This window comes from Ursus arctos, unplaced genomic scaffold (genome assembly GCF_023065955.2).
Source record: "Ursus arctos isolate Adak ecotype North America unplaced genomic scaffold, UrsArc2.0 scaffold_10, whole genome shotgun sequence".
Classification (NCBI taxonomy): Eukaryota; Metazoa; Chordata; class Mammalia; order Carnivora; family Ursidae; genus Ursus; species Ursus arctos.
Window position 1 is genome coordinate 72756805 of NW_026622764.1, and position 21479 is coordinate 72778283.

General features: G+C 43.5%; 1 protein-coding gene across 1 annotated transcript in view; it reads right to left on the minus strand.

Annotated features, from left to right (window-relative positions):
- Positions 1-21479, minus strand: part of ATP8A2 (ATPase phospholipid transporting 8A2) — a 479733-nt gene that overhangs the window by 373320 nt on the left and 84934 nt on the right. The window contains exons 16-22 of the mRNA XM_026493019.4: positions 15971-16076; positions 15134-15216; positions 12330-12379; positions 10030-10099; positions 9068-9152; positions 7966-8105; positions 6098-6236 (exon numbers count right to left, since the gene is read on the minus strand). Of these exons, the coding sequence (XP_026348804.2) occupies positions 6098-6236; positions 7966-8105; positions 9068-9152; positions 10030-10099; positions 12330-12379; positions 15134-15216; positions 15971-16076 (673 nt within the window). The remainder of the gene's footprint in view (positions 1-6097; positions 6237-7965; positions 8106-9067; positions 9153-10029; positions 10100-12329; positions 12380-15133; positions 15217-15970; positions 16077-21479) is intronic.

The following is a 21479-nucleotide window of genomic DNA, read 5'->3' on the forward strand; positions in this document are numbered from 1 at the left end:
AAGGATTTGCTGGTAGTTTTTGATTTGAACAACAGCTGCAGAAGCAAGCTATAATTTTTAAGCCCTAGCTTGCTGCTTCATTTTATATTTTTCAGTTTAAGCAAAATGCTGCTTGACAACTGAAGCTGCACAAAGATATTATGGAAAAACTCTTAAGTGTTTTTTTTAGCCGTTGCAGGGAGAGGGCAAGAAATAAAACCACTGACACGTCCATGAATTTCAATGTACAAAACTAAAGCTTCTGGAAATAGGTTTTGTTTGTTTCTTTGTTTTTTAATTTGGAAAACGAAGTGAGATTCTGCTTAGAGAATTATCACACAGAACACCTGCACTGTACAGAACATGGAAGTTTAACACAGTTAATTGTGACTTAGCGAATGTAGCAAATTAAATTATGTCAACCCTAGTTTGGTGTGCTTGATTTCTAATGTTTGTGGATAAAATGAGATCAACTCTTGGAGAAGAGCCAGGTATTGAAATGTCAATCCACGCTTCTAGTTCTTTAATCTTGCAATCTAACAAAACAACCATAAAATCACTGAGAAGAGAACCTCTGGGATTTCACTTTTTACTACACCTGAAATTAACAGCACACCCTAAAAGCATTTGGTCTTTCTACTACCTGAGTTTAATCAACATTCAAAGAAACCAAACTATTACAGACTCTATGGTACTTAGAGCAGGACTTCATCTTAAGAAAATTATTATGCACGCTAGAAAGTATCACCAAACCAAACCTCTCAGATCTTGCAATCATTCTTTCTCTGTTTTGAGATAAGCTCACATTGTCAAAGATACCCAAATCCAGATTTCCTTGGAGACATTTCTGGAAGGGTTAGGGACAGTTTATCCTTACTAACCATGCATTTTAGGATTAATAAAGCTACCCATCACTAGCATTCGACATGGTTCCAACCCACAGTAAGTGTGTTGGTCCTAAATATTTTCAGGGACAGTGTGATCAATATTTGAGTATGAGTGTATGAAACACACTGCCAGACATCAGGAATGGATAATGAAAGATGGTATTCTTAATCTATTCCAGATGGGGCCAAAGAGGCTCAGTACAAAGTCCATCATCCAGAGAACCAGGAAGCTAAGGACTCATCCACAGAGCCACACACCTGGGCACCTTTCCCTCCAGATCCTTCTCAGGAAGGATCCATCACATGTACGAGCACAGGGCCTCAGCCTTGCCTCACAAACCCCTCCCCACACCAAGCTGGGCTGTCCTGATCCATTCTATGCTCAGACGTTTTTTTAATTTAATTAGCCAACCTATAGCACATCATCAGTTTCAGATGTAGTGTTCAATAATTCATCAGTTGTGTACAACACCCCATGCTCATCATATCACCTGCCCTCCTTAATGCTTTTTTTTTTTTAAACAAATTCTTTAAAAGGCTCAAGTTTTAAACCTATGTCATCCATGAAGCTTCCCCAGTCTTTTTTGACTCAGGTATCTTTCCTTCTAGGAAGTGAATACCAGCTGTCACAGGCACACACTCAGATTTTTGACACAGTCTCTTGTGACCTAGGCTGAGCTGCTTGGTTTTCTGTGCCTCAGTTCTATCTTTAAAGAAGGGATGATGGCTACCTCCAAGGAATCAGAAAACTGGCAGAGAGGACTCAGCACAGTGTTTCGCACATTCTAGCTAACCTTCACTCAGTAACTAACACCAGTCATACTTAATATCTATCCTGTGCAATTAGTACTTTCTCATCTATGTTACTCTGTTTTGTCTCAGAATTAACTCATGCCCCAATTAGGGGATGTAAGTTCCCTGAGCCTAGAGAAGAGCATCTGGCAACAATGCCAGCTGCATGTAATCAAGAAATAATGTGTCTGACTTTTTCGTAAAAAAAAAAAAAAAAAAAAACACAAAACACTCAGATTGAGACCACTACCAAACAATGTCCCAGCTTCCCTGAAAACAGAAACAGGTCTTCCCTTCGACAGGCAAGGCAAACTATAGGCAATAATAACAGCAGCAAGCACCATTATTTACTCACTTTTAAAAATTAAACTTCTAAAACTGTAAGAAGTGGTTTAAAAGTATTAAATGAGTCACAACAACTTAGAAATGTTTTAATGAAAGCTCTGTCCCACTTAATGACTTTAAAATGGATTTTGTTCTCACTCATCCTACATCCATTCAAACAAAATTATAGATTCTGTAGACTTCATATACGTTGTTTATGTATTTAATAGACGTCTTACCCAGTGGTAATAAGGAAATGACACGATTCACAAAAGCTACATCTGAAATTTCGCTTTAGACTAACAGATGCCAAATCTTTAAGCTAAAAAAACTGCCAACTCCTTGAAACACAGCTAATTAGCATAAATTCAAGCCCAGCACAGTTGGATTCTGGCATCATGCCAGTTCCAAACTACCTAAAACCCACCGGCAAGAAGACCGTCTATCTAGTACTCATTGATTCCTAAGAAACACAAATACGCTGGAACTTAATTTGACTAAATATTTGCAAGGTATGAACTAAGAGCTACATTTTACAAATGCTTCTTTTTTTTTAAAGATTTTATTTATTTGTTAGAGAGAGAGCACGAGAGAGACAACACAAGCAGGGAGAGTGGCAGGCAGAGGGAGAAGAAGACTCCCACTGAGCAAGGAGCCTGGCTTGGGACTCCATCCCAGGACCCTGAGATCGTGACCTGAGCCAAAGTCAGATGCTTGGCCGACTGAGCAACCCAGGAGCCCCTTACAAATGCTTCTTAAACTATGATAAATAAATCCAATGCCGGGGAAAGCCAACAACCCCAAACACCAAACATACCAATTGTCGCCTCTACAGGTGAACTCTTACCATAAGTACCCCTAGGACGATGCAATTACATAGTAGGAGTCAACAGCTGCAAGACATTCCAATTTCAGGGATGTTGACATAGGACAACAATGGGCATCCAGGAATGGCTGAAACACAGGACCATTGTCCCCCAGTCTTCGAGTTTCAGAGAACAGTTGTATGAAAGCTACGTGAATCTGTTTAAAGGGAGCCCCGCACCAGAAGTGAAGAGCCCTGGGACCTCATGCCAGCTTGGTCATGAAACAGAACCTAACCTTTATAAACACTGAATTTCCCCCTTGAGCAGTGAGACCATTCGCATATAACGCCTGAAGACAGAATTCAGAAGGTACTCCTAGCAGAGTGCTGCACTCAGCAGACATTCGTTCATTTGCTCTCTTGTCCTTCCTTCATAGAGAAGTCGAACTGCTAGACACCTGATCTTCCTCCCAAATATCTTCTGGGTGCCCGAAAATGCACACAGAATGCACTACCATGGGGACACCTGGGTGGCTCAGTCATTAAGCACCTGCCTTCGGCTCAGATCATGATCTCAGGGTCCTGGGATCGAGTCCCGCATTGGGCTCCCTGCTCAGCAGGAAGCCTGCTTTTTCCTCTCTCACTCCCCTTGCTCGTGTTCCCTCTCTCGTTGTCTTTCTCTCTCTCTCTCTGTGTCAAATACATAAATAAATAAATAAATCTTTTTTAAAATAATTTTTATTTTGTTATATTAGTCACCATACAGTACATCCCCAGTTTTTGATGCAATGTTCCATGATTCATTATTTGCATATAACACCCTAAATAAATAAATCTTAAAAAAAAAAAAGAATACACTACCATGTACAGAATATCCAGTATTATGGAAAACAGATCAATAATGGCTCATATTACCAAGGGGTTGAGGAATATAGTACGAGTAAACTGGCATACAATCCATGCTGTATCTGGGGCACGACCTTGTGCTGCGTATAGCTGTCACCTGTGGTCTGCAATGGACAAGTCTGATACAATGTCTGGACGCCTACACTTTTTGCAGGCTCGACAGATATCCTAAATCAGAAGATGACATTTAATCCTTCCACACTGCCCGGGATTACCATTAAGTTCTGAATACAAAGTGAAAAAGTAATTCAGACAGAGCTCTTTCAAAGAATATCTGTTCCCTGGCTGTTGGCTGCATACTTAATAATACCAAAGAGATGTTTGAATTCTGATACACTAGAAAACAAATGGGAGTACAAAAAAGCCTTCAGAAGATAAGACTTGGGCGAAGTCATCAGCTTATATAAGCAGGAAGCATCATTTCACTGTGGTCTTACAGAGTATTTGCTAAGAATGATCAATTTTAAAATATCTAATGCCTATAAATGCTTCTGGTACCAAAACTACAGATGTTGCTATACTCACTTTGAAAAAAAGCACAAAATAATATCACCATTATTTTCACAAACTCTTCGGATGGGCATCAATTATCTTGTAAGGCTCAGAGAAGCCTCATGGCATTCAAGTCAAACTTTCCTTTATGAATTATAACCCATTTGTGTTTTCTGGGTTGATTTTCAAGCCTTTGTTTTCCTTTGTGTTTATTGCAAACTCCTCCAGACCCTGATATGCTCAGGTATGACAAAAGGAACAAAGCAGGAAAAGGGACGCGTGGGCTGCCCAAGGGCAGGGTGATCTGGCGCAGAGGCTATGAGAGGGACAGTGGCCTTTTTCCAGCTAGCACAATGCCAGCAAGGTCACACTCGCTTCTTACAGCAAACACAAGAAAGCACTTAAGGGAGTCATCTGGGGCTAGGAGCATAAAAAGGTCATTCGTCCAGCAGGAACACTCAAGCTCTGTTTTCCAGATCTTATCATTATCGTGCAATTTTAACTTGAGGGGTTACTCACTTCTTAGATACTGCTCTAAGAGGGCAGAAAGCATTCCCTTAAACTGTCAGCATTTCGGGGCAGCCGTCAACTTTATGTGCCCTGCGTGAGCCACGGGAGCCACATAGCAGCACCAGGGTTTCAGCCCTGAGAGAAATGTCTATGAGAAATCATACCTGAAGGGGCAACATATATACACAGACAGAGGCACAGTAAACCAAAAGCAGGGGCTTACCTTCATTTTACAAAACACTGCTGACATCACCCAAGGGCTACACACTCTGGGTTTTTATTTTCTAATAGTAGTGAGGGATCCACACAGAAACATCATTTGACTTTTGTCCAGAAACACGCACTTGAAAGACAACACAAATCCACAAAGTCTGCAGCTGAAGCTTCCAAGACTGTTTATGAATCACGTGTCACTCGCCTGTGACTTCAATTTCACTTGTGTGGGAGCCCAAACGGCACGTGACTAGCTTCCGCCTTGCTAAGAGGTGATTAAACTGAGTCTGGTTCATTAAACAAAACCAGCGTTCGCTTCAGAGGGGAGGTGTTTGTCTACTACTGAGGTTATCCGAGAGACAGAGCTGCTTCGGAAGGGAAGGCTTAAGGAAACGGGCGTGCCTGGAGTCAACTGATAATATTCCCAGGAGACTGCTCCCAATAGGGCAACAGTCATTTACATGTGGAGGTTCCAGCATGTTTCTTTCTGAAGGGACCTGGGACACAGTCTACTTCCACAAATATATCATGAGTCATGCGGCCCTTGCACACTCTCGATCACGTATGTACCGGGCTTCTGATGCCATCACGGCACTACAGAAGCACCAGGTAACTCGAAAGTAACTTCAAGAACCAAAATCAGATCTTTTAAAATGAGTCATTTCACCTCCTTTCAAACTCAAAATGTGCGTCTTTAACATTAATGTAAGTTATCTGGACTTAAAATTCCCTTTCTTCAACTTTAATTTCTGTGAAGTTTAGCAAGCAAAGAGGTTACCAACCCACACACGGGAAGGAAAGAAAGAGACGACATTCTTAGAAGACCCATCAGTTGGTAAAATCATTCAAGTGGTTATAATTATTTAAAATTATCATGCATATTAAACTTGGTGAAAACATGATCTTAGTCTCAGACTACAATTTTGTGAAGAGAGCAGTAAGAAAAAGTTACCAAATCTTGAATTCTGTATCCTATATAAGTGTGTTTAACACAATTCAGGGAGACATAATAGTTTTAATGTTTATTACAGGCAGATAACACTCATAAAAGATCTTCATTTGATTCAGGTAAACTTTCCTTGGCCTTAAAACATCATCTGTCAATGCATTTGAGGAAGCCTTAGGCACTTCTACAAGATACTTTAAAAATAATACAAAGCCAACACCGGGAAAATTTACAATTAATTACCTATATTAATTGCAGTTTCTTGTTTATCTCCTGTCAACACCCAGATTTTAATTTCCGCCTTCAACAGAGTTGCTATGGTTTCTGGAACGCCTGCCTGAAGGCGATCTTCAATGGCGGTGGCTCCAAGTAACAGTAAATTCTAGATTGAGAAAGAACTGCGATTACAGACTGGTACAGCCTTAAGAGCAGCATCAATGACAAAACTGATCCCGAAAGGTAGTCAAATATTCTGACAGTTCTCTTATTTCCTGTACACTAAACCTTCATTTGCAGATAATTAATGGTATCTAGATGTGCGGCATTTCGGAACTATTTGCAATATTAGAACCACCTGAAACACATAGGCAACCCAGCGTTGATCATTTATTTCTTGGACCATGGGCATGTTAGAATAGGAATCACCTTGCAGTAAAGCATACGGGCAAGTTATCCTGAAGATATTCACAGGAGGTGAGCCTTCCCCTCTCACTCCACTGATGAGTAACGTACATATTATAGTATGGGTAACACAGGAAAAAAACTGATTCTAGATGATAACACTCATCTGACGATACAAGACTAAGAGACAGCTGATGCTAACATTTCAACAGCCAGAGAAGAAAATATCAAAGTATCTTAAGATTGAGGAGCTATCAAATGTTGCTCCTGTTAAACTTCTTCCAGGAGCACAGAGGGCCAGTTCACAGTGAGGATGGGTGTGGACATGTGGACGGGTGGAGACTGCCTGCTGGCCTGGCAGATTCCAGAGCCCCTGCACAGAGCACCTACTTCCCCCGAGTCCCCCCATGCTAGGGCACCATAGCTTGATGACCCGACTGTGGAAAAAGAGATTGACCTCTGCTTGGTACCACACGGACCCATCACCTATGTAATCGTTTTCTGATTCTATAAGTAATTTTGCTTATTTCCAGTAAAGCAGAGCAAATGAAACCTGAATTCTGTTCTACTCCTACCAAATTCCATTAAAGTGACAAACAAGTAAATAGAAAACTCAGACAAAAGCGGAATATAAAAAAAGCCAAAAAGTAATTTTAAGAAACACAAAGAATGGGGGCGCCTGGGTGGCGCAGCGGTTAAGCATCTGCCTTCAGCTCAGGGCGTGATCCCGGCGTTGTGGGATCGAGCCCCACATCAGGCTCTTCCACTATGAGCCTGCTTCTTCCTCTCCCACTCCCCCTGCTTGTGTTCCCTCCCTCGCTGGCTGTCTCTATCTCTGTCGAATAAATAAATAAAACCTTTTAAAAAAAAAGAAAAAAGAAAAAAGAAACACAAAGAATGAGAAAAGCTAATGACTTCAGAGTTCTAGAAACTGGAAAACGAATGGGCCGATGGGTGCTGAATGAAACAGAAAAAGGTGAAATCCAACTGCCGGATTTGAGGGAATCCAATACGTAGAAAGCTACCTAATGCTTTGGGATAAACTGCAAAGACCAGCAACAACAACAAAAATCAAAGTAGGCAATATGGAGTAGCAATGGCAAAGGTAGCTATTATTAGAGTAAGTGTGAACATGCTTAGAATGAACAATGTCCCACCAGCCTACGCCTTCTGAATGCTCCTGTAACTCAATAGGGTGAACAATCTCATTAAGCCTAATCCTAGGTAAACCCCGAGAGTCACTGACACTGTTTTTGACCTGATACTTCTTAAGATACCATTAACACTTAGCCAAAGGTGGCTCGACCTCTCAGGTGCCCATAAAAACGAAGTGTTTCTTAAAGCAAAGAAAGACCTCGTTAAAAGCTAATGCTTAAGATATGTACAGGAAAAGGGAACATGGCTATATAGTGAAATGATTCCTGTCCAAAGACTGTTCAATACTCGGAGCTCCTCATTGGGCATGCAACAATGGTATCACAGGTAATTACCTTCTCTATGATCTCATAGCACTCTTCCAACCGTTGAGCTCTGTCTTTCAGGATGGTGCTGGCTTCCTGATAGACCTTCAGCCACTCCTCATACTCACGCTCAGAGAGGTCAGCGTAAGCCACACAGAGAGTCCTCAAGCCTGCAAAACAGCCACAGCATATCCAGCGATGGAAGCAAGCAGGGCACCCTGCCTCCTAGGTGACATCATGGGGCTCCATTTTAAACCAGCATGCTCAAAAAAATTAAACTATCTGCTTTTTAGGTCACTCTAATTTAACTTTCACACATCTAGAAAGGGAATTGAAGAACAACTTCAGTGCGTTTTGCTGTAAAGTACCTCGTGTATAGATGTGAGAGTACGTGGAAGCCACGGAGTGAACTCCCCACAGCAGAGAGTAGAGGAGCTGGGCACGCACTCTATGTGCATGAGCAGTGAGCAGGTATCAGCAAGCAGAGGAGGCAGGAGGGACATTTTGAGACAACAATAAAAGCCCAACGTGCATCACATGGACGATCCGGACCAGCAGACACATGTGTGTACAAATACACACATGCATGCACACGCACATGTGACCAGAGGAATGCACAAAGGTGAAAAAGCTGCAGTCGGCACTTCGACCAGTCCCCAGGTTTCATCACCTTCCCTTGCTGGAAACCCTGACATCAGTGTCATTCGAGGCCTTTCAGAGAACTCCTTTCCTAGTCTCTACAGGCTCAATGAATTATTGTTTCCTCGAGTCATGGATAAGCCAGTAGTCATAAGGATAACAAGAGGAGGACAGAGACATAACCTCATGAGTTTTCTGAGAAGAGGAATAATAACTACAAACTGATTCTACGTGTGGTGAGCTGGCCTGCCTGTTCCTTCCACACTCCTGGTGAGGAGTCAGCAGAGTCCCAGACAGGTGGCGCACATCTTGTCACTGCCACAGGCACAGAACACAGAGGGAGGGGACCGGGGGAGCACTAGAAAAGTATATCCTATGAAGAGAGCCAAGGACTGCACAAAACACACGTGTCCATTCAGAACATGACTGCATCAGCCACAAACACATGAAAATACAACTTCAATGGTTAAATACATTTCCAAATTTCACTTACCTTCTGTGGCAAAATATTCCAGGTGGCACAGTGTTTCCTCCATATATTTTGAATCTTTTGAGAGTCTCTCAAAAATGACATTATCCTGTAAGATAGAGAAACCCTGTGACTGGCAATCCCTTAAGTAAACCTTCCAGTCAGCATTCTAAACCTGGCTTTGTTGTAATGCTTGTCCAGTGTGCATGAGAACACCTGAGTGGGCAAGTAGAAATACAGTCTTGGCCAGATTTAGTCATGAGCTTTGGAAAATAAATCGGGTATGGGTGTGTCCAAAGAAAAACTTTTTGGGGAGAACTGTAAGTGTCAAGAGAATTATCAGGGACACAATGCTGCCTACATTTACCCACATTTGCAAAATACATGCCCAAGTTTATACACCTTCATGCAGGAGTGGAATGAGTAACAGGCACGTCCTAAGCTGCTCAACTACACTCTTGCCTCCTGACCCTGCAGGAGCTCCTGGCAAGGGAGTGCACAGCCCACAAGGCACTAAACCCAGTTCAGCTAAGAAACACTGAGGAACACAGCTCAGAAAAGTTGTGACAACAAACAAACCACAACAACTACGAAGAGCTGCTGGCAGACACACACACACACACACACACACACACACAATCTCAGTGTACTTAAAAGACTATCACAGGTCCATATGAATTATTCTATCTTCCCAAAGTCAGAACACGCTCCAAGGATTTCGCACAACACAGCGAACTGCTGTCTCTGAAACCAACTATTGGCTAAAAGCAAGCCTTTCACGGGCCACCATTGCCACACTGGCCTGAACCACCACTATTTTCAGTGGGCTGTTACTACCAGGTCAGTTTTATGGTCAATCTGAAAGAGCCTTTCAACCTCGGGCAAACGTGCAGCGCATGATGGGGACAGTGGTGGAGAGCAGCAGTGGATGAACGACGTAGCCAGCAAGGGCGCCCTGCTGCGCAGGACACTTAGGCGGTACTTACAGCCCCCTTACAATAGAGCCGAAGTTGGCCTGACGGAGTTCGAACAATTACAGACATTCTTTTTCTGTCACTGCAAGGGTAAGAAAAAGAGAAAGAAAGGAAAGTCGTCATTGGTCTGTATGACAGGACCCATGCCCTATGATTAAGCACCAAACAAATCAAAAGATGATCTGAGAGCCCTAAAAATGGCAAAGCTCCATTTTCCTTACTTTTCCTTCAGAGCTGGACTTTAATTGTGTATCTACTACTCTTTTTATTTACATATAATGGACATAAACCTATTTTTCCCTTCCCTGGAAACTGACTAGTATAGCTATTTATAGCAGGAGAGCAGAAATGGAAAATTTGACCATCTATTATGCACATTTAATTTACTTCTGATAATACTGTGTAGAAGTGTTATTTTACAGCTCAAAATATTAGTCATCTGTGCCGTAAGTAGCAGAGGGGAGCTTCAACATAAATCCACTTAGTCCAAAAGCCCCTTGTTGTATCTTCTATTAAGCGGAGTAGAAAAAAATTAGAAATTCATAGAACACTCCTGATTCAGCCCTTAGGTGTGCCTGATTACTGCCCCTCCCCACTCCAACACGGACACTTCTGCACTCTTCTTTCATCGTGGCCCGTGCTCACTCAGGGAGCCTTCAGTGGCTCCCCACTGCCTACAGATTCCAGTTCTTGCTGACCTCCCCTCACCTCTGCAGCCTGGCCTCATTCCCCACGAGCCCGCCCACCCACCCACCTGCCGGCCTCCCGCACACCAGAATACACACTACACTCGCACTCTACACCTTCTGTCCCTGCCTTTTGCAGACATTCTATCCTCCTGAGCTACCTCCCAACCACACTAGGCCCCCGGCCACCCATGCCAGTAAGGGGATTCCCAATGGACTCTTCGCTCCTAAGACTAAGGCACACGCTCTCTCCAGCTTCGTGTAAATTCCCACATCCTAACCCACAGCACTCTGTCTGACCTGGATTTGAATTCTCCCTCAGCTACCTAGTAGCCAGGTACTCTCAGCAAAGTTGGTTACCCAGCATCTCACTTTCTGAGTGTATAAAGCAGGGCTGTCACCAAGGGCTGAGAAGGAGTGCTGTCAGAATTAAGTGGCACCTGGAAAAGCGGAGTCTACTAGAAAGAAAGAGAACCACAGCTATAACTCCAAAGGACTTTTCCAATCCCTCGTATTCTCCCAGAAGTTTTTAATACATCCTCATGTCTCTATCCATATCACCTGCTTTAATCGAATTCCCTTTCCTCCTTCTTGTCCCTGTAATAACTGCTGGTTACCACTGCCACATAACAGCACAGTTTCCAGGACATCCACAAGAGATGGGGCACAGAAACGCTCGGAGCAGTGTTTAATGTGTTCCTTACCTCCACACACAGGGACACTGGCCCCTACTCCCCTACATGAACCACTACTGTTATCAACCATCCTTCCTCCCCTCTGACTCGCCCAGCCTCAAGGGCTCTTGACCTACCAAAGTTCAAGTTTGCGGTCCTAAAACCAAAGTCTAGGACTGGAAAGCATTTCCCACAAGAGGGTTAAAAATTGATCTTTTTCAAACAACTTATAAAGCAGAGAAAATAAAGCGTGAATCATTTAACAAAGGTTATTGAAAAACTCCAGTTTTACTAATGGGAAAACATGCTTTTGAGGTAGCGACAGAACCTTGCTCTAGTATTGACATCAAGTTCAATGTTAAGAAGGAAAGATACCAAACATTAAGATATTTTTAATGACAAGGGAAGCAAATGATCCAAGAAATATTCCTGGGTCTTAAATTAAATAAACCACACTGGGGAAGAATGAGCTGGAGTATATACAAGAGAACTGCCCGACTCAGACAAAGCCTCTGACAGGATGGACGGATCTTATCGACCTCCGCTCATCAGTTTCCCAGGCCTGACACGAGAGTGCTCACATGGAGCACGAGGCACGACCCCATGGGACGTGGGAAAAACCAACAGAAATAGGGCCCTCGTCACATACTCCAAACTATGCAGACATGTCTGCAGCTGCTGATGCCAGAACAGCAGGTCTGGAAATCTAAAGAAAGAGGAGGATATGGAAGCATAAGGTTTCATTTGGAAAAAAAAAGAAAAACGACCTACTTCACTTTCTTTAATGAAAGTCACAAATTCCAGCAAGGAGAGGGTTTGTGGAGATATATTTACTAAATTCAATACTTAGGTACTATATTTAATCATACTATACAATCTTGCAAACACTGTGATGACGTTGTGAAATATATATGGAAGTATTTTATTTCAAGTGCACGAAAGAGAAACATACCTAGAAAATTCCAGGACGTTAAGGATTCCAAATGTCTGTTCCTGTCCCATCTAAAGGAAGAAAAGCAGGCTCTTACCTGAGGTGCAAAGTATTAAAACCTTGTAACAACAGTCTCCCCAATCATAAACCTCTCTGTACACACATCTCCCCATCCCGCCAGCACTTTCTCTCTCTGTACATAATACACATACACGTATATCCCTCTCTCCCTCTCTCTGTAATATAATACACACACACACATACACATATATTCTCTCTCGAGCTCTCTTTCTATCCCCCTGTAAAGGCCTTTTCAACAACAGCTAGGGTTTTCCCACATGCCAGTCCGGTGGGGTCATAGCTCCCCCTTCTGGTAGAAGCTTCTCATGCTTCAATAGGCTGTCGCAATAGCTGGCCGACACAGTCCCTTCCAAGACAGGGAAAACACGGGACACAAGCTACACAGGTCCACTTGAAACCCTGGGGCAGGTCATGCGTCCAAACTCAGAATTTTACACATTTTATAAAAATGCACGCATACATCATATGCCATAATTTCCCCTGGGGAGTCTGGGGCAACACCCTGTGATCCAACTCATCAATTTTCTACAGCGTAACGTAGGACTATCCACACTGAGGTTCCGAAGACCACACACGGCCTCATGTCAGTTCTGGTTACATGGTGCTGCCAAATGCCTAACTCCCCAAATATGGGGGAGAAACTCAGAATTCAAAGCTTCTTGGATTTTGGATTTAGAAATAAGGATTATGGATCTGCAAAAGATTTTAGGGCAATTTATCAGATGTCACCAAGTCATCATTACTGCCCTGTCCACAACTCCCCACTCCTTCTCCTTGCATCCTGAAATACAACCAGGAACCCACCTCATCCAGCCTTCATTGGCCTTTATTTCCCTCCTTCTGCAACCACCAGTTCTTTTTCCTCACCCTGTCCCAACCTGGTCAGATGCCCATTCAGAAATGTGCCCACTGGTACCGCACAAATCAGCACGAGTGCTATGACTGCCAGGAGCCAACCTCTCTTTGCTATCCCATCAACCACTGTGCAACCAGGTGCAGCCCACAGACTCGGCCATTAAGATGACCAGTTGGGTCACTTCATGTAAATGGCTGGTAACCAACACAAAAATGCGTGGTTTGAGGATATTCTGCTATTGGTGGTTAAACAGGATTTTAAAGTTATTAGTATGAACCTTAAGTAGTCATGTAGTCTTATTTACTCTCAGAAACATGCCCTTAATAGTTTAATAAAATGACGAGGGGCTGTCAATCCACTTTTAGTCAGCCTCTACCGCCATGATGACAATGCCAGTGGGCTGTCTAGCTCTCCATATTTATCTGGTACTGTGAGCAAACCAGAAGCAGCCATGCTCTCTTTGTCTCTCCCACTTGCGTCCCATCAGTGCACACCCAATCCCCGTCCCCATCACTGCAACGCAGAGAAAACAGCAGCACCCACACGACAGAAAATTCTACTGTGATTGTTACCAATCTCCTCAAACTGAAGGGGGTAAAGACTTCATTAATGAGAAGCTTCTATGAAGGAAATTGAATACTCAGTTACTTTGTTCTACTTTAAAATAAAAATAATTATGCTTTGATCTCTGTACTCCAGAAGACAAGAACGTGAACGTGCCAAGAAACAGGCACACTGTAAAAGGTCTGATATTTTTCTAGGTTTTACATATAAGTACCCAAAAAATGGAGTACCACCAAGTCAGGAACAATAACAATTTACTATATAAATTAGAAGTGAATTTCAAATGCATTAAGAAGGCCTAGAGATACAAGGATGCATGAAAGCAAAAACTGTTATAATCCATGAACCCGCCCCAAATTGAGAGGTGAAGGCAGGCAGAGGAGACAGAAGACAGTAGTTGTCTCCAGGCCCTCATCAACCCATCCTGCAGCAAATTGCAGCCCCCCTAATCAGTCAGCATTAAACACACCCGCACCTTGCCACTCCTAACCAACAATTCCCCCATTGCCCACCTCAAGGGTCCTTCTTTATTGGCTGTTATTCTTGACTCACATTTTTTCCTATCACCAAATTTCTCTCTCAGGCTTCCTGAGCAGGGAAACTCAAAAACCAATCATAAAATACAGGACGCCTGAGTGGCTCAGTTGGTTAAGCGTCTGCCTTCGGCTCAGGTCATGACCCCGGGGTCCTGGGATCAAGTCCTGCATTGGGCTCCTGCTCAATGGGGAGCCTGCTTCTCCCTCTGCCTGCTGCTCCACCTGCTTGTGCTCGCTCTCTCTCTCTCTGACAAATAAATAAAATCTTTTTTAAAAAAATCAATCATAAAATAAATAAAGCCCCTAGGCCTTAGGAAAAAGAAAAACTCCTACAGATGACAAAGGTCTTCAGTGCCCACTTGCATCTCCCCAGTCGGGGAGACTGAAACTAGTGCGCCGAGGGCTCTGCTGTGCACATAGCCGGGGTGCCAAGGCTGCAAAGACAGAGCCGCAGATCCTGCCCTCAAGACACGTGGGCCATGTGGTTATTCCCCTGACTGTTAGAGAACGAAGAGCAAGCTTGCTAGCTTCTGTACTACAAATCACACCAGCGTATGAAAGACTCGTGGAGAAGCCTCTCCGAGAGACAAAGATGCCAGTAACACAAACACGACATGAATAAGCTGATATCATCACAGGATACCCGCGGCTTCCCAATGGATCTAGTTTCTCACAGGAAAAAAAAAATGTAGCTCTCACGTTTCCATCAGACATGCTATTTCGAACAGAGAGTCTTCGAGAAAGTAGGTGAGGTACAAGGCGAAGAGGTGCCCAGGCTTGTCACTTACTGCTTCTATGATGACCGAGTATGGCGTTCTGGCCGTGAAGACAAAGCCCAGCTTCCTGGCGCCCTTCACCAACGCAGCTTCGTCTGTCAATAGAGGTGATGAGGCACTGACTCTCCACAGGCAATGGCAGACTTCTGTTGAGCACGTGTTATTTCTCAAATCAACCAAGTCCCCAGCAGCTGGAGGGGCCTGGCGCACGGGCGCAGTGGTGAGGACTCGGCTCTAGGAGGCACGCGCTCACTCCCAGCACCCGGGTCCTGACGGCGGCGCTTGCATGAGGTGGGAAGTCGGGAGCTAAAAAGACGCTCTGGGGACAAGAGCGATGGCATCCCTGCCGTTCTCGGTGGGGGTCAAGTTCTCCCTAAGGAACTTAAGTAACGTTCCCATGACTTTCTGACTAAACGTCTTCTCCAAGTGAGGCAGTGTTTCTGTTCTAGCACAGATTCAGAGCTCCGGGGATTCAGAGCTCCAGGAAGTGGGTTCAAGAGTTAGTACCCAGCTTAGCGCCATCAGCAGCTGGAAAATCTATGGTGGGGGGAGGGTGAACAAAGAAGCCAGTCCACCCTCCCCTGCGAGTTTTGTCTAGTGCACGGTCTTCCTCTAGCAGACGCAAGATGGCCTGGGGTCTCGCCCTGCTGTCACAGTGTTACGGAGTCAGGAGGGCTCAGTGCCACCTCTCTGGGGCTTTAGCACTTGTCACCATAACCTGCAAACCGCGTGAGGCCAGAGACAAACAGTGGAGTCTTTGTGGGGCACGCCACCCCACCACAGCCCCCAAAGTAACTGCAAACACCCAGAGAAGGGGACGGCGGGGCACACTCAGCCCGGAGCCCTCACCTGGGGAGGAGGCCTGGTAGATGATGTTCTCTCCATCCTTCTCGGGGACCACGGTGTGACACACGGCCAGGAGGGTGAGGAACTCCTGTATGCACGGAGCTGTGGGCTACAGACATACAGGCAAGATCCTCTGTTACAACACTGAGGACATACACCACAGTTAGAGTCAGCCGTCCTGGGCTTAGAGGCCTGCATTGGCTTCCCGCCCCTTTAGAACAGAGGTAGAGGTCCTAGCCTGGACTCCGTGTTCCCCGGGATCTGGAGCTGCTTACCATCCAGCTCCTCCTGCCTCTTCCCCCCTGCAAGCTCCACCCACCACTCTGGTCTGTGGCTCCTCACACAGGGTTCCACCTGCCCCGTGGCTCCATCACCACCCTCCCCCCGCTTGCAGCCAGTTCTTACTCATCCTCCAGGCTGCAATCTGACAGCCACTTCGTTGGAGAAGTCCACTATCACCCTGGTCTTGGAACATCGTTCTTGACGTGCTAACCCTGGGGCCAGCTGAGAACAAGGAGCCATGCGCCCTTCCCAGGGCTCCCCCAGCACCTGCCCCCCTTGTTCCAACACTTCAAGCACTCCTGACGCTCACATGCTTCCCCCACATCCGTGAGATCCAGGAGCGCCAGCAGTTATCTGCCTTCCTCACCAGTGTAACCCCGGGCCCCGCAAACAGAAGGCACTCAAATCTATGTTGGGTCAACCAAACAGGTGAGCCTTGTTCTTCTCTTGCATTGTCCTGGCACTTACTCTACACCATATCTGTTCCTTAACTTAATAATTGCTTAAAACCAGTAAGGCAGTGTATCCCATGCTTACTACTTTAAAAAAAAGAAGAACCATTGGTTCTTGTTATTTATTTCTCCCATCCCACACACACTCCTTATAATTTTCACTGGGATTAGACTAGGACATCTTAACACTGTTTACCCATCTAAGAATACAGAATGCTTTCCTATTTATTAAAGGCTTTTAACACTTCTAAATACAGGTGCTGGCATAGTTTCTTCTTATAATTTTTTATTCATTCAAAGAATAGGTACATGCCTACCATACGTGAGGCACTGCACTAGGCATTTTATTTATTGCTTCTTATATCATGAATAGAATCTTGTTTCTATTACATTTCACAAGCGCCCATTCAGATGTAAGTAAAAACACTGAATTTCATAAATGAATTTCATGTGCAAATGTAATTAACCTCTTCCTTGCTCCCCGAGTTTCAGTGGACTCTCCTGGGTTTTAAGGCAGCCAATTATTGTATCATCCACAGATGACGACATTTTCCTTTTCTTTTCTAACATATACACTTGAGTTCTCACTTGCACACTAAGGCTAGCACTTTCAGGAGGGTGTTCAACGCCAGGGGTGACACCAGGCCTCCTTGTCCTCTGGTTATTTTAACGCTGAGGTCTTTAATTTTTCACTGTTTGATAGGCAGCTGGCTATGCATTCAAGAGAGAATTGTATTTGCACATTCAGGAAGCAAATCTGTTTTCTAATTTTTGCAGCGTTTTTCTCTTGGCTTTTTAGTCACAAATGGACGGTGACTAATATTTTAAAACGTTCGTAGTTTCTCCTCTGACCTGTTAATGTGATTTAAGAGCAGCTGTATGGAAGCAAATCACAACTGTTCTCATGGCTACTTCTTATCAGCCATTGGGAAAAGGACATGCACAATTACAGTTAATGAAATCAAATAAGTTAGGGGATTTACAAGTTCCCCAAGGCCTATACTATAAAAATGCTAAGAAATTTTGCCCAAAAGCACTGAGACGACTAGGCTTCGATTCCAGATTGCCTTCGCCACCTGCAAACATCTCCTCATATCTCACTGGCCAAAACGGTGTCAGGCTCCACGCCCCTGACCTAAGCACTGTGGCTGGAACCAAGCCCCCAAGCCACCTAATCGCACCTTGTCCAACAGGGTGCTGGGAATCAACCAAGGTGACGTCAGGTAATGGAATTTTGAAAATGAAAATGTGACTGTCTCTAGGAATATTAGTTATTAGTGTTCGGTGGATATACTTACAACATAATGTTAATTTCTTGAGAAGGCAGGATAAAAAAAAACTTCATATACGGTATGATCTCAATACCTGCAGTGTGTTTTTATGTGAGTGTTGCCATGTATGGAAAGGAATAGACTGAAATGTTAACAGTCATTTGCAGCAAAGGACAAAAAGGGATTTAGGGGATTAAATATATTTCTCTTTATTCTCTAAGTTTTCTGCAATGAAAATAAATTGCTTTTTATGTAGAGGCCACCATTCCTTCCAAGTTTCTGCGAGTCACCACAGCAGCCTAGCGAACTGGCTCTCCGAGAGAGGACATTCTGTTGACTGCCAACAACAGAAGAATCCCACATTCCAACGCACTCTCCCTCGTGCCACTTTCTGTCACGCCCGCTCTCAGGCACGCTCTCCCAGCCCTTGGTGGTGTGAACTACCAGGCCCTGCAGCCCCTGCAGTGAATAATCCCTCTTCCAAACTGGCAGGGCCATCATCGCTCCAGTCTGCCATGCTGAAATGTGACCCCAGGCTTATCTAGTGGAGAAGGTGGGTGGTGGGGACAGACCCTGAGGAAGATGAGCACTTTCTGGCAAGACATCTGCTTTAGCGGAGACCTGATCATGGAAGCACAGGGAAGCTACCATCTTCTATGAAAGGCAGGAGACCACTTCCACAGGCCCACAAGTTCCAGAGGAACCTGGGGGTCTCAGGTTCTTGGGTGCCGCTACCCAGGAGACCCCAACCCTAGTCCCAGGGTCTCCTTCCTACTAGACTTTGGTGCAGATGATTTTGTGAGGCTGCCAATTCAGCCTTCTAAGAAGTTCTGCCAATTTTACGATTAGGTCTTGGGCCTGGTCTTTGGCAGTATTGGCCTTGGAGGCAGGAGTTGAAGGAAATATTTAAAGGCTGCCAAGGATGACTTGGGGTTCCACTCTGGGCCTTATGTTGGTAATTCACTGACCTGGGCTCACTGTGATCAGCAACAATCAGTTGCACAGACAATTCAGTGAAAAAGAGACACATATATAAAAATGTAGTAAATGGGAAGGAAAAAAAAAAGATTGCTTTCTCCTGCATCTGAGAGCCATGGAGTCCAAACCATCACCTCATCCCACAGTGAAACATGAAAGAGGGTCTTTGACTTCATAGCAAATCGTAAAATATTTCTGAGAGCTCTAAGGAGGAGCTGCACACACTCGCAAAGTAGTGGTAGGCCAGACAACATTCCTAAAGATAAAAAACAATCCCTAAGACAAAACCATTCTAACTTTGGTTCTCTAGTTAACCTGATGCTCTATAATAAATTAGAGAAAGGAGACAAACTCCATTTGCAGCCTATGGATAAGATGTTTGTAATCTATTTTAAACAAAAGCTCCATGTTTGAAAATAATTTTTTTTTCTGTAACTTCTAAGAAAAGTCTTTTATAACTTCAAAGACCTGATTGTTGAAGACTGTATACATGTATGTATGTATGTGTGTGTGTGTATATATAATCTTTTTAGAAGTTAAAGTTTTAATGTGTCGAAAAATATACATATACTCTATCATTTTAACCATCTGTAAGTGCATGATTCAGGGGCATTAAAAACATTCACATTGCTGTGTACCCACCACTATATCTATACCCAAAACTTCCATCTTCCCAACAAACTCTGTACCCATCAAAGAGTAACTCCCTGTTTTCACCTTCCCCTAGCCCCTAATAACCTCTACTCTGCTCTGTCTCTATGAATTTGCCTATCTTAGGTACCTCATAATCATAAAATATTTGTCTTCCATTTAACAGATTTTAGTCTACACGAAATGCTTTATATATGTAGAAATGAGTATTTTTTACTTGATGAATGTAAAAAATAGAAAACTTGGCATGTATAAAATTGGAACACCAAATCACAGCTATCGAGTATTAAATGTACATATAAAAGCAATTTCTTCTTGAAGACTCAGCTCAAAAGTTCCAGGCATAATGATTCAAAAAACAAAAAAAAACTGTATGTTCTTCCTTGGTAAATCTTTGAGAAATTATCCCACAAATAGGAAGTCATGGGTTAGTAATGTAATCAAAGGACCACATGAACTGTTTCTTGAAATTTTCCATAGGTTGCTTCTTTAACAGGCAAATCACATCTTGGCTATCAGCCCACACAAAGCTTAAAACATAGTCCTAAAGGACCCAGAAAATAAAAAATGATGACCCAGGAAAAACAAAAATTCTGTAGCAGATGGAAGTACTCTCTTGGGAGGAAAGTAAAGGTTTCCTTGGTCCAAATGCTTTAATTTTAGTCAATGGTCCCAAGAAAATTTAGATAAGAATGTGGGATATCCATAGGCTAAAATCCTGAAATGCTTCTTCCCTTTCCTCAACCATATTTTGGCAAAATAACCAAGTGATTTAAAAAGCTCTATATTTAAAACGTTTTAAAAATCCATTCGGTACACTTAATCCAATCTCACATTTTCTGAAAGAAAAATATTGGAGCTTATGGTCTTCATTATTTATAGTCGAACTAGATGTTAAATGTCAATGGGATAATTCACACAGTAGCCAAGATGAAGAACACTTCAGAAGGCTTCAAACATAGCTTTAAAAAACACTGAACTTAGGCAAGTAGGCTTTCACTAAACAATTAGAAAATAAATTCTCCAATCCATGGCCACATTATGCATTTAATGAACTGTGAGTGTCCAGATGATTAAAATATCCTTTAAAGTCTTCACGCTTTCAATGATGCTTATGATAACCTAAGTCAGGGCTTCCTGTTCGTAAGGGCTGCATCTGCCCCCACTCTCCATGGCCTTCCCATTGGAATAAAAGGAAATTTGGCTCAGGAGGGTAGAAGGTGAGGGGGGAAAGGAAGAAAAAAGGAGCTCACTAACTTCTAGAAGAGTGGGGATCCTTCTGAAAATGCCTGACATTGGTCATGGGACAGGAAATGCTCATTGGAGGATCCTGATCCAAGCTCAGAGCTCCACTCAAAGGTCAAGAGAGGACAGGCTCAAGAAGAGCATGTGATCAGCGGTCAAAACCCCAGCACACATGGTTCAGCTTTGAAGAGAACGACTTGTAAGCGTATGTAAATTAACTGAGCTCAGTATTTCCAGATTCCAGAAATCGCGATCCCAGCAACAAATAGATCTCTCCTCCAAATGAGATTTGCCCCGTCCACTGGTTTTCTATACCAGCCCAAATTTTAGGTGGATGCAAACACCATTCAATGTGGGTGCCCACAATGTCCACATTGCAACAGTCAGGTTAACCCTAACACCCACCAAAGAGATCAGACTCCTTTATCTACACAAAACAACATCACTTTCTCAGGGAAGCGGTACCATACCTATCCCGATGTGTAAAGGTATACAATGGCTCCTAGTGATTTCACATCTGTTTCCCCAATTAATAGAAATCCCTTGAGTGTTTTTCATTCATTTCTGCCCCTAGTTCCTACCAAGGTAACTGATATAAACTACCAAGATGAATGAAAAGATAAATGAGTCTCT